The sequence below is a fragment of the Penicillium macrosclerotiorum genome (assembly GCF_028827735.1).
Source record: "Penicillium macrosclerotiorum strain IBT 26536 chromosome Unknown utg000012l_segment0_segment0, whole genome shotgun sequence".
Classification (NCBI taxonomy): domain Eukaryota; kingdom Fungi; phylum Ascomycota; class Eurotiomycetes; order Eurotiales; family Aspergillaceae; genus Penicillium; species Penicillium macrosclerotiorum.
The window spans coordinates 112,710-125,269 of NW_026643091.1; the positions used below are offsets into that span (position 1 = coordinate 112,710).

Below are 12,560 nucleotides of genomic sequence, written 5' to 3' on the forward strand. Positions count from 1 at the left end.
AGGAAACTTTCGGGCCGAGGCTTTTTGTCGATCTGGGAAGACATTGAAATAAAAATTCACGAAAAATTCTAAGCAAAGCCGCCCCTTCATACGAAAGGAGTTGGGTATAATGATCTCTGGTTTAACTGCTTACTTTAGCGGGGTAACGGATTCAGTTATGAGGACAGATTGAGTAGCTGTGTCCTATCGGGCACGGCTTTAACTAAGCAGATATGTGGAGGCCACTAGCTTGAAACTTGAGATCTCATTACTGCTGCACTGATGGCCTCCGCATTGGTGGCCTCCCGCATTGGTGGCCTCCCGCATTGGTGGCCTCCCGCATTGGTGGCCTCCACATATTATGTGGGATGTTGAAAGGAAATGAATGAGTGGCGTAGCGTCGGGCCATCAAATTTGCGCATGAACAGCACAACACGATGCGGGAAGCCACTGATCAAGACTTTGACCAATTAAAGTTCTTGAACTGTGGCAAATTTCACCACTTCAGATGCAAATCTACGTGTCAGTCATCACTCGCGCATCTTGTCTATTCGTTTAATTCTGTAAAAACTACTGGCATCTTTAGCTATTCCATACTTCCATGTTTCAGCAACTGTATTTATAGTAGAAAGCGTATATTCGATTAAATCTGTATTCCCCAAAGTTAGTTGCAAGTCATTTATCATCACATTAAGCAGATGACTAAAAATCACAAAACCTGTTGAGAGACCAACGTACCCCGTTTCCTCTGGCGCCTGCAATCGAGACGTTTTTCTAATTCTAGTCTGTTAAAAATCGGTGGAATTTTATATTTGATCCATATATCAATATCTCGGTCAAAGTAGCTAGAATCTAGCTGAAGAGTTTCATAGTGATGTTTAAAACAGTAGAAGTAAGGTGAGATGTTAGGACTATTCCAAATTTTACCTTTCACTGTTTTGGTAACAACAATACTGTTCTAAACCTGACCAATACGGAGTCACATGAGGTGCGAGCTATACTATTCTCTGTATTTCCTTGGTACAGTGGTTTTATAATAGGACCAATTGTCACTTTCCGCCATCCAACAAGTGTTTCTTTGTGGACGAACTTGGTTCACTCCTACGTGGCATACCACCTAGGGCGTCACTGGTAAGGCTTTCCACAAACATGGCAGAGTCAAAAGATGACACGTCACTATCTACATTTTTGACAAGAAATCCACCGAAACACCTTCGTATTATGGATGTCTTTCACTCTTGGCTGGGCGCAAGTGAGATGAATACCTTGCACGACTTGGGCTTCAATGCATGCAATGATCAATGTGAATTTGACTTCCTTTTTTAAATTCTAAATTGTGTGTTAAAAGCGTGAACAAGGCATCTCATTCATATTAAGTCCTCGAACTTCAGTATTATTGATTTGAATCACTGCTCTCATTTTACCTTAGGGCATCAGCATGGCCAATTCACAAGATGAAAGTCAACTACCCGAATCCAATGGTAGGCCATTAATTTTATTCTCATCGCCTGTAATCGAAGCTGACACTCTATAAAGACTATCTCATTGGGATTCTTGTGCATCGCTTATGGGTCACTTCATCCGTCGCGAGAATTGGAATGTCGCGAAGTGAGATCGACGTGAGTTCAAATTTCTGTCCTTCCCGTTGATCTTTTACTCACGTATACGCAGAATCATGTGAATCATGATTTTCAGACCTTTGACTGGAATAGGATGATGTCTTCACTGACAAATATCCATGGCTCGAACGAGCAAGATCTTGGACAAAACAATGTTCGAGATAATACAATCGAATTATTAGGACAGATCTATCGGCGCTGCGCTGATCCAGATCGGCATGTTCTTCTTTGGGGTCTCGCTGATCTCTTTACATGTCCCACCTCTGAAGAAAGTCGTCTTAATAGTCGAGAAAGATGTTTGCTAGAACCACCGTCAACTGCTCGCAGCCTGACTCAAATAGAGCATGAGAAACGCCCCAGTCGCACCAGCGGCCTCCATTGTTATACCTCCAGGCTGAATGAGAGGGCTCAGAAAGAAGGGAAATTATTTCGGCGAAGGAAAGAGGAAATTGTCTCACATGACCCCCCGTTATTCAGGATAACGGTTGAATACGGCAATTTGACTTGTTCTGGCCGAGCTAGGACAAAGAAAGAAGCGGCACATCTGGCGGCAAAGGGTATTTGTGAAAAGCTAAATGAGAATTTATCACTCTAAGGCCACTTACTATCGCCAAATCCCAATTTGCATAGCCAGAATATCATTTGTATCCCTTACTTGGTGAAAACCTTCTTGAACCAGGGTGCGGCTTTAGTGTTATGTTTGCAGAGGGTCTGTGTGTAGGATATAGGTGGGGTTTCCAACTAGATTGAAGATCTACATCTATACGAATCAACCGACTGTTGCTTTTTGAGCATATATGCTGTCCACTTGGCTTGTACATAAGACCTAGCTTGATATACCAATACTCATTATTAATGTACCCTAGCAGCACAGAATTTTTGGAAAATATTGATTGGAAAGCTCGTATCTATCTCCTATCTCGCAGATTGTATTGGAATGCTAATCAAATTCTCTCACATGTTGGTGCCGTCCTGCATTATGGGCCTCCTGCATTATGGGCCTCCTGCATTATGGGCCTGCTATCTTCTAAATTCCCGTCTATCGGATATGAATTATGTCATTTCGTGCGTTTCAAGTACAATATACACTGAATCCAATGCGTGATTCTTTTTATTAACATCGGATTAAAATCTTACATGTCGGGGTGCGATCATTTTCTTCGCGTGACTGAACCTCCAAGACTAAGGCGACAGTTCAGGGCATTTTGCACTGTAACAACACTTATGCCAAAATTTCTTCACATGCAACACAATCGTCTCCACTGGAATTGTGGATGCTTGAATACCATTTTACTATATAGAAACATTACGCTTATAAAAGTATACTGTATAGTACATCCATCTTCTATAAAGTATGAATTAAAGTTTGCGGAGCCTGTCTACATCAGCGTGACGTGAATAGCGACTATGGGTCATCTTTGGATAATTCGATTCGAAATCGTGACCTAAAATTTCCAATTTTCTTTTCGGCTTTGGAAACCGCACAAGACAAACATCAAGATTGAATAGTAGATAAATTGAAAAAAACCATCAAGTTCGAGCTAAACTTGCCAGAAACTCCTCCCTATTCTGTGCGTTTGAGCGCATGCATCCTAGCATGCAGCTAGTGGTGGTGGTGCTTTCAACCTTCTGTACACCTCGCATAACCATGCAAAAGTGGGAGGAGCTCATCACGACGCCGACACCTTGGGGCTTAAGTACATCAGAAATGGCAATAGCAACTTCTTTAGTCAAACGCTCTTGAACTTGGAGTCTACGAGCGAACATTTCCGCCAGTCGGGCTAGTTTGGAGAGACCAAGGACACGGCGATCTGAGATATACCCGATGTGCATCTGTCTTATACTGTCAGTTCAATAAGCGAGCAATTCGTATTCAAGTCCACACCTTTCCAGTAAATGGAACCATATGATGTTCGCATAGAGAAGAGATATTGATATCTTTCACAATGACCATTTCATCATGTTGCTCTTGGAAAATAGCCCCATTAACCAGATCCTCAACTCTCTCCTCATAGCCCTTCGTGAAATATAGCATAGCCTTGGCGTATCGCTCTGGAGTCTGGAGTAGACCCTCTCGCTCTGGGTTTTCTCCGACGCACTTCAATATTATCCGCACAGCTTCTGCAAGGTTTCGAAATCGTTCTTCATTTTCGTCACCTATCGACCCCGGCTGGCTCTTTTTGCTTGGCGCTGGATTTATAATTTGGAAAGTATTAGCACAACCAGTCCGTAAAAGTTCGGTCTAAAACAGCTTACCAGGACAGCCCAGAGCATTAGGGTCGACTGGTGGGTTTGGATCATCAGCAAGAGCGGGAGGATTGACAGTCGAGTCCAAGGTCGAATGTCTACTACCATCTGGTAGATCACGGATAGACGTTGATTGGTCGTTGATCATTATAATACGAAGGGCCAAATAATATGTCTCAATAGGCTTGCACAGAAGCACTATATTACTAGTAGCTTCTGTGTTTGTTGGAAGGGAAAAGTGATGAAGAGCGACGAAACGAGATAGGACAACAGAGCATAAATGTCTTCCTTCGTTATATATAGTTGAGAGTCGTTACACCGAGCGAATAGTGCTGAAACGGATAACTACAGGTCGAAGAATTTACAATAAGACCTACAGCTGTCGGAGGGAGAATTACCGCCCAACTCGCGAGAGAGGCTTAGGGCTCTAGACCAGGGGTCAGTGCTTGATTGTATCATCTACTCAGATACTACCATGAAACTAGCTGCATTAAAGTGAAAGGGTATTATTACCCGTTATTACCAGTCACAAGATAATGGCTAAATTCTATTTGCACACACGCCGTCTCACGGAAACGAAACTCCACTTGTGCAAAAGTCGCACTCTAAATCCTTGTCCGATGGCAGAAGGCGGACATCTGTCGGTGTGAGATATCGCCCATGGTAGCTTTGGTAATGGCTTGATGTTAACCTATGAGTTTCACCCACGTAGACCCCTACTCACTAGGCAGGTGCTGGTTTGGGCTAAAATCGGAGCTTCGCCGTGAAGTTCTCTTCATCCCAACTAACAACCAGCCTGAGGAATCTTTCATAGATTGAAGAGCCTATATTGAGTATAATTTCAAGCCAAGAAATGACTGATCTCAACTATCTCCAGCAGGCTCTCCGGAAGGGGGCCTTTCAAAGCACAACATCCCTTCAAAAGCCGTTATCAGACGCACAATATAGCGCAGGATTTGATATCTTGGTGCAAGGCCCAGGATGGATCACTTATCGAGACTTCATTATCCCTCAGCTCTCCGAGCTCCTAGCGCCTTTTTACGCGTCTCGCATTCCTATCTCGGTGCTAGAAATCGGGCCGGGTCCAAAAAGCATACTTGGACATCTGCCGGCACATCTGAGAGCGACGGTGAGCACATACGCCGCCTTTGAGTCTAACGGTCTGTTCGCTACCGAGTTGGAAAAATGGCTTTGTGTCAAATCAATCAAAGAGCGCCCGTTGCCCAACCTGAAGCAACGACCGTCCATCCATCGGAAGCCATTCGTCCTGCAACACAGCGGTAGGGACAATAGTGGCAGTCTGAGCGAAGCTGACCAAAGATTCAACATCATCATACTCTGCCATAGCATGTATGGCATGAAGCCCAAACACCAGTTTCTGAAGCGAGTGCTGAATATGCTGGTTGGATTGCCTGAAGCTGGCATGGTAGTGATTTTCCATCGCGGTCGGTCCTTGGACTTCAACGGGCTGGTGTGTCACAAAATGGCGTCTTTTCCCACTGGGATTGTTTCTGTGGCGAATGAAGATGAGGAAATCGACCGCTTTTCTCGTTTCATGGCCGGGTACGTCATGCAGGATGAAGAGACCGACAAAGTCGTCCAGCTTGAATGGCGTAACCTGTGCCGCAGCCTGGCCGGTCGTGAAGAAGCTGAACCAGAACGTCTCATTTTCAGTTCACCCAACATCATGGCTTCTTTCACGAGACATGCAACCGCATTACAAGAGCTAGGGAGACAAGTCCCGTTTTTGCCAGGCAATGAGACGATCAAAAATCGAGAGGCACGCCTTCACCACCCCGCACGAATTATGAGACCGAGAGAGATCAGGCATGTCCAGCAATGTGTCCGATGGGCCCTAGAATATGGGCTTAATCTGACCATTGTTGGTGGGGGTCACAGCGGCCACTGCCTTTGGCCGAGTGTTGTTTCAGTCGATATGAGTGCTTTTAACCAGGTACATGTTGTGATGGCAAAGGGTGGCGAGGAGGATTCCGCTCCTGATTCAGAACTGTTAGTTGTTGCAGAGGCCGGCTGTAAGTCTGGAGATATTGTTCATAAAGCCATGTTAGAGGGCGTCACGGTGCCTCTGGGAGCTCGCCCAAGCGTTGGGTGCGGGTTATGGCTGCAAGGGGGCATCGGACATTTGGCAAGATTTCATGGTCTCGCGTGCGACGCCATCGTCGGTGCTGTGGTCGTCAGCGTTGATTCTGGCCGGGTCTTCTGCATTGGCCATGTTCCGAGCGCACACCAGCCTACCGCTGCTGAAAGACCCAGTAACGAGAGTGACTTGCTATGGGCAATTAAAGGGGCTGGCACCAATATTGGCATCGTGATCAGTGTTACTTTCAAAGCTTGCGTGGCTTCGCCAGTTTTGATTCGAAATTGGGATGTGCCGGTAAGCCACGGCATCGAGGTACGCGAAAAGCTTAGCGATTTTAACAAATTCGCGGGAGATCTTTCCCAAGACTGTTCAGCGGACGCATATCTATACTGGGAAACTGGCCAGATGCATCTTGGAGTCACTTTATTCGACACCAGTTCGGTTGAATCTACGTGTAAGGACTCAAGGTCAAAACACATGCTACCAGAAACCGTTTTTGGCCCAGAAAAGAGTGTCAAAGTCGTGGACAGCGTTGGTTTATTTGAAGCCGATATCTATGTGTCAAAAATGCACGGCGGGCATGGGAACGGCAAAACGTCCTCTTTCAAGCGATGTTTGTTCTTGAAAAATATTGGAGCACTGAGCATTACGGACTGCTTAGTGGCGGCAATTGAGAATCGTCCGACATCGCTTTGCTACGTCCATTTACTGCAAGGCGGGGGGGCGATCCGTGAAGTGGCGGCCGATGCGACCGCTTTTGGCTGCAGGGATTGGGACTTCGCCTGTGTCATCACCGGCGTCTGGGCTCGCAGCCAAGATGGGACCAAATTTGCTCAAGCAGCCACGCAATGGGTCTATAGGGTTACCCGCGATCTCCTCCCTTTCAGTAGTGGAGTTTACGGTGCAGATCTTGGGCCAGATCCCAGAGACGCCTTGCTCGCAGCTCAGGCGTTTGGGAGGAACCGGAATCGCTTGGCTTGCCTAAAGCAAGAATCAGATCCAAAGAACGTGCTGGCATACGCCTGTCCACTTCGGAAAGTAGCGATGGAACAAACCCTGATAATCCTTGTTACGGGAGAAAACGGCGCCGGCAAGGACTACTGCGCTAGCATCTGGGCCTCCATATTCATAGCGCATAACCCTGAAGGTCTCAAGGTGCGCGCAGTCAGCATTAGCGATGCGACGAAGAGTGAGTACGCAATAGCAACAGGCGCCGATTTCAATCGCTTGCTTGAAGATCGTGCCTACAAAGAGCAGCACCGACCAGCGCTCACAAGGTTCTACCGCGAGCAAATGCAGGATCGGCCGGGGTTGCCGGAGGAACATTTCTTGGACATCGTGCGTGACGCCCAAGAAGTTGACGTATTGCTAATCACCGGAATGAGAGACGAGGCACCAGTAGCAGCCTTTTCGCATTTGGTACCCAGTAGAAAATTGCTGGAGGTCCGCGTCCAGACCATTCACGAGGCGGGGCGTCCTACAGGAGAGTCCCATCGCGATAATGATTTTGAGTGCCACTGGGAAGCTGAGAACTATAACAAATACGCCCCCAGTCTAGAAATTCATGACGGCCGTCCAACCTTCGTATTCTATAACGACCATATGGGAAGCCAAACAGCAGCAGATTTTTGTCAGAACTCTCTGCTTCCATTGATCGAAGAAGATTTTTTCCGGCTGGCCAACATGGTTCGCTCGGTACCTGACTTCCCATGCCAAGGAATTGAGTTCCGTCACGTGCTCAATATCTCCCAGCAGCCTGGCGGGCTAGCCCTTTGTACTTCTTTGCTGCAAAAGCACTTCACAAGCGATTGGACCCAGATTAAAGCCATCGCGTGTTGTGAGACTGGTGGCCTTATTTTTGCCTCGCCGTTGGCTACACAGATGGGGATACCTTTAGCCCTGATTCGCGAAGCCAGAAAGCTTCCTCCGCCCACCTTTTCGGCTGGCATGAGTAAGTCGCACATCTCGTCAGCAGCGTTTGAAAGTCCATACGAGAAGCTCCTCGAGTTGGAGAGGAACCTAATCCCCAAAGGAGCTTCAGTAGTGGTAGTTGACGACGTCCTCGCTACGGGAAAAACGCTTTGTGCGGTCCTGACTTTATTAAAGAAAGCTGGCATTGGTGCCGAGAACGTCAGCATTATCGTGGTGGCCGAGCTTCCCATTCACCGTGGCAGAAAAGCTTTGCGGGAGGCTGGATTTGGCAGGGCAAGCGTTCAAAGTCTTTTGGTTTTTGACGGTGCTTAAAAATGGATATGCTACTGTAGTCTTAGGTCTCTGATTCAGTTGAACTTCTAATACCCTGTCCGATGGGCGTTATGCCCCCACTCGTTCTCTCCTAAGTACTGGCGGCTATTGTGCCAGAGACCAGTACGTGACCCAGTAAATTCTTCTGTTGCCATCCCATGATTGTCGTTGGCTGAAACCTGGGCAGAGAGTACTATCTTGCAGTGCGCTGCTGCTTTCCAACCCTCTTCAAATAATATTGCCAGCTTCGAGTAGCTTTGTAATACTGCCCCTTGAGGAGTGAAGGAGGTCATGATAGAGCACAAGGAATACCACGCAATTTCCCCTTGGCGTATAGGTTCAGCTATTAATGTGCTATATTAGTTCACAAGTATGATCGGTCCTATTAGAAATGATAGGGGAGATCCATAACCCCAGTGAAAAACTGTTCCTCATTGCACGGCGTCTTTGAAACCCTCGAAAACTCCCACACCTACCTACTGCGGAGGGGAAAATGGCCCACAATAGGGAAATCTCTGATTGGACGATATCTTTCTAGTACACAGTCTTCACAGGATATAGCTTCGCATCTCCGATACGGAGAGAATCAACTTTCACACACTCTTCGCTTCATCTGCTTCTGCTCTCCCTTTTGGGAGGCTTCCTCTATCGTGGTGTGTGGTGGTTTGTTGGTCTGTTCGCTGACTTATCTAATCCTGCCCGCATGTCTCAGGCTTGTCGTAGAGCGCCCTGGTTCACTACATAGAAAGAATGGTTGCGATCCAGGCCAAAGAGGGAACAAAGATAGACGCAGGACAAGCAGCTGCGTTAAACGGGGACGGGTTCTTTGCGTTTGCCATTGGGTTAAACCCTGATATCCACGGCTACACTGGTAGGCACTGTAGTTGCCTTTTATAGGGGGCATGATAACCAAGTGGAGAATACTAACGATAGCTGCGACGCTGATAGGGAATTTAAAAGGAATGAAGATAGAACAAGAGCTGAAGCCGGAGCCTCCATCAAATATTGGAAGGAATCTTATGCCCATTTCGGTGGAAAATGATACAGGAGATATTGGACCCGGAATTCAGACCTCGTGGTATTGAAGCTTTGAAGATTGGCCGCATGAAATGAACCATTGAACACGCCATTGACAAGCCCAAAAAGCTTACTGAAATGGTGGAAGTCGAGGACCAGGCAATGCAGCGAAATATGCAACACCTGAAAGGAAGAATCAACACTTAACCCAATTGTTTGCGTTTTAATTTAATATCAGCTAAAGATCATTTAGTTTTCATAGTAGAAAGGGGCGAGATATGATGAATGAAAATAGTTACCCTTCCCTCTTCTAACTACCAAAAATTGTGAGGCAGAATGCCCTAAGTTCTAGTAATATTAGTGATGCATTATTGAAACAAAGATGATGTATGATACCAATTGCAGCCTAGAAGCACCGACATAAGCGGAATTAGGAGAGTCCTAATCCACGGCCGGAAAGAAAGGACTAGCACACTGTTTTTTCAGCAAACCTGAATGATGTTTAAGGTCTATTTCATTAGTATTCAGTTCCAAAGAAATTTTGTGCTAGCAAACTGTGTATTGTTTAGTGCTGGAACTGCCGTACTCGCATGGTAGATCTGTCCAGGATAGAGACCTAGAGAAGAGGAACCCCTCGAGGGTGCTTTTTGATTACGACTAAACATTATGAACGAATACTAAGAAGTCAAGCTCTCCTGGCATTATGCTGATGTATGGTAGGGTCGCGCAACCTTGGGTCTATTTGTGTGGGTGTCTGAGAAGGCGTTTGGCAGGGGACTATAAAATTTGTGTATAGTCACCTCAGGGTCCGCCATGGTCGTGATAAGCTCCTCCACAGAAATTCATACTCCGCTGAACCGTGGTCATCATAGAAGATGCTGAACCATGGCCAGAATGGCAATAATTGGCTAGAGACGTCTGATGCTGACATTGCCGTCATAAGCGCCGCTGTGTCCAGTGCTGCACGTGGTTGTGAGAGCTATCCCTGAATCAGTAGTAAATGCACATTACGGTCATCGTCTGTTTCAAAATCTTCAGTACGGTATCAGAACATTACTTAAGACACTGGGATAGCGATACCTACTATTTAATTCGCAGTTCATGCAGGAGGCCACTCATGCAGGAGGCCACCCATGCGGGAGGCCACCCATGCGGGAGGCCACCCATGTGGGAGGCCCCCTATGCGGGAAGCTATTCTTGTGGGTGGGCATTCGTGCGCTAATAATAAAGTGTAACAGTCAGGATTCCTCCAATCAGTGGCACTTTAATGTAAAGCAACATTTGTTGCTTCTAGACAGTATCCCGAATAGAGGCTTGTTCTCTATTGATCTTGTTGATCAAAGCTTACGAGCCTGTGATCACAGCCCTTCCGACACAGCTCTATATTATACTCACCGCAATTGCATCTTAATTGACCGGAGGGTACTTAATACAGTGCCCGGTTATAAGAGTAAGTCATTGGAATCATACTAGGGAAATATTTCTCGATATAACAACTCCAAAATGTCCTCATCTATGTGTCATGAGAATCGACTTGGTATGTCTCCGAGGAAGCATACTGTTCTTGCTGCCACCAACTATCAAGAAATATCAGAGAAAAATCTAACGAATCCAAGATCAAGATTTGACATATCATTTGAGTTTGCTGAAAATTGGCAACTCAGATGATGAATGTGATGAAGCCCTTCTCGCCCCCATTTTGACAAGTGCAGTGCTCAAACAACCTGCACTCGCTCCATTGCAATATGGGTTTCTGGGGGGTGTAAGAGAGATCGAGATAGCTCATCAAATTGATACAGAGACTAAACAACCGAAAGACGACCCCCGGTTGTTTTTCAATGTCTCATCTCCCTCTAGCGTGTTTATCTGTGGGTCCCAGGGCTCTGGAAAAAGTCACACACTGTCCTGTCTACTCGAAGGATGTTTGATCCCCTCCAGAGCTGGGAAGCTTTTAAATCCACTCACAGCTGTTGTCTTTCATTACGATACATTCATCTGTGATAATGGTGGCTCACCCTGTGAAGCTGCTTTCCTGGCGTCTCATCCAAGCATCAAGGTCAGAGTCCTCTGCGCTCCAACAAATCTCCGGACTATACAGGTAAGGTGAGCATAAACGCTATTTTTATCATCACTCATAATGCCACAGGGAACCTATTCAAGATTCAACATCAAAGTGGAGCCTTTACAGATAGACCAGTCCGATCTAAACACAAAACGTATGTTGGATCTTATGGCAGTCGATCGCGATAATGGTGTGGTTCCATTATACTTGCATACGGTACAGCGAATCTTGCGGGAAATGCGGCTGTTGCAGCAAAGTGCGGGATCCCAATTTGACTATCAAGATTTCAAGAGCCGAGTCCTTAGTTCAGGACTTCTGGCGGGTCAACTTGAGCCTTTGAAGCAGAGGCTGGATACCCTTGAAAGCTTCATGGTACCCCTACAAGCAGGCGCAAGCTACCAAATGAAAGGAAAATCTAAAAAAAGCAAGGCTGGCTCCAGCTGGATCCCAAAGGTAATTTTCTTTAGCACTTTCCCAGTTGCGTCAAAAGCTCATGGCATCAGGTCTCGCAATTGACAATTGTTGACCTTTCGTGTCCGTGCATCTCACCCGACACGGCCTGCAGCCTCTTCAACGTCTGTTTTGGAATTTTCATGGAGCAGGAAACCAAGATTGGTAGGATCGTAGCGCTTGATGAGGCCCATAAGGTGCGATTTACCACTGACATCGGAATGACATTGACATTAATTGGCTTCCAGTACATGAAGGATTCCGTCGAAGCACAGGGATTTACCGATACTCTCCTCTCAACCGTTCGATTACAACGTCACCTCGGAGCCCGCATCTTGGTATCGACACAAGAGCCAACAATCTCCAGTGACCTTCTAAGTCTGTGCTCCGTCGCTATTGTCCATCGGTTCTCATCGCCTGCATGGGCACACACACTGCAAGCTCATGTGGCTGCGGTAGCCTTGAATTTGCAACCAGCAAAGGAGAAACAGGCAGATTCTGAGCAAGGAGCCCTCGGAATTCCCACAAAGCTATCTATCTTCCACAGAATTGTAAACCTACAAGTGGGTGAGGCGTTGCTCTTCTCTCCTAGTGCTATGGTCGGTGTTACGCCTAACCCAACTGATTCTCCTGGCATGATCAAGCTAGGTTCGGGTTATATGACAATCAAAATAAGAGACAGGCTTACAGAGGATGGTGGTAGAAGTGTTTTATCCTCTTAGATACAGTCGAAAGTTCTCATACAGATGGCGGACCAGGTTCCTGTCAACGCTTATATAATGTCGTAGGTATTTAGTCTGGAAATAAACTTTCTAGAACACCGATTACAAATGTTGCATTG

At 46.4% G+C, this 12,560-nt stretch overlaps 3 protein-coding genes across 3 annotated transcripts; 2 read left to right on the forward strand and 1 right to left on the reverse strand.

Moving 5' to 3' along the window:
* Positions 1 to 3,128: 3,128 nt before the first annotated feature.
* N7462_011428 (GTP cyclohydrolase I) lies at positions 3,129 to 3,993 on the reverse strand (the record flags this gene model as incomplete). The annotated part of the gene is made up of 3 exons (XM_057083142.1): positions 3,129 to 3,431; positions 3,484 to 3,788; positions 3,855 to 3,993. The coding sequence occupies 3 exons, from the start codon at positions 3,991 to 3,993 to the stop codon at positions 3,129 to 3,131; spliced, it is 747 nt and encodes a 248-aa protein (XP_056927881.1).
* A 705-nt stretch (positions 3,994 to 4,698) lies between these two features.
* Positions 4,699 to 8,190, forward strand: N7462_011429 (uncharacterized protein; the record flags this gene model as incomplete). Its single annotated transcript, XM_057083143.1, has 1 exon — positions 4,699 to 8,190. One exon carries the CDS (start codon positions 4,699 to 4,701, stop codon positions 8,188 to 8,190), a length of 3,492 nt encoding a protein of 1,163 aa, XP_056927882.1.
* Positions 8,191 to 10,710: 2,520 nt separating this feature from the next.
* Positions 10,711 to 12,441, forward strand: N7462_011430 (uncharacterized protein; the record flags this gene model as incomplete). Its single annotated transcript, XM_057083144.1, has 4 exons — positions 10,711 to 10,744; positions 10,824 to 11,305; positions 11,354 to 11,722; positions 11,773 to 12,441. 4 exons carry the CDS (start codon positions 10,711 to 10,713, stop codon positions 12,439 to 12,441), a joined length of 1,554 nt encoding a protein of 517 aa, XP_056927883.1.
* Positions 12,442 to 12,560: the final 119 nt, after the last annotated feature.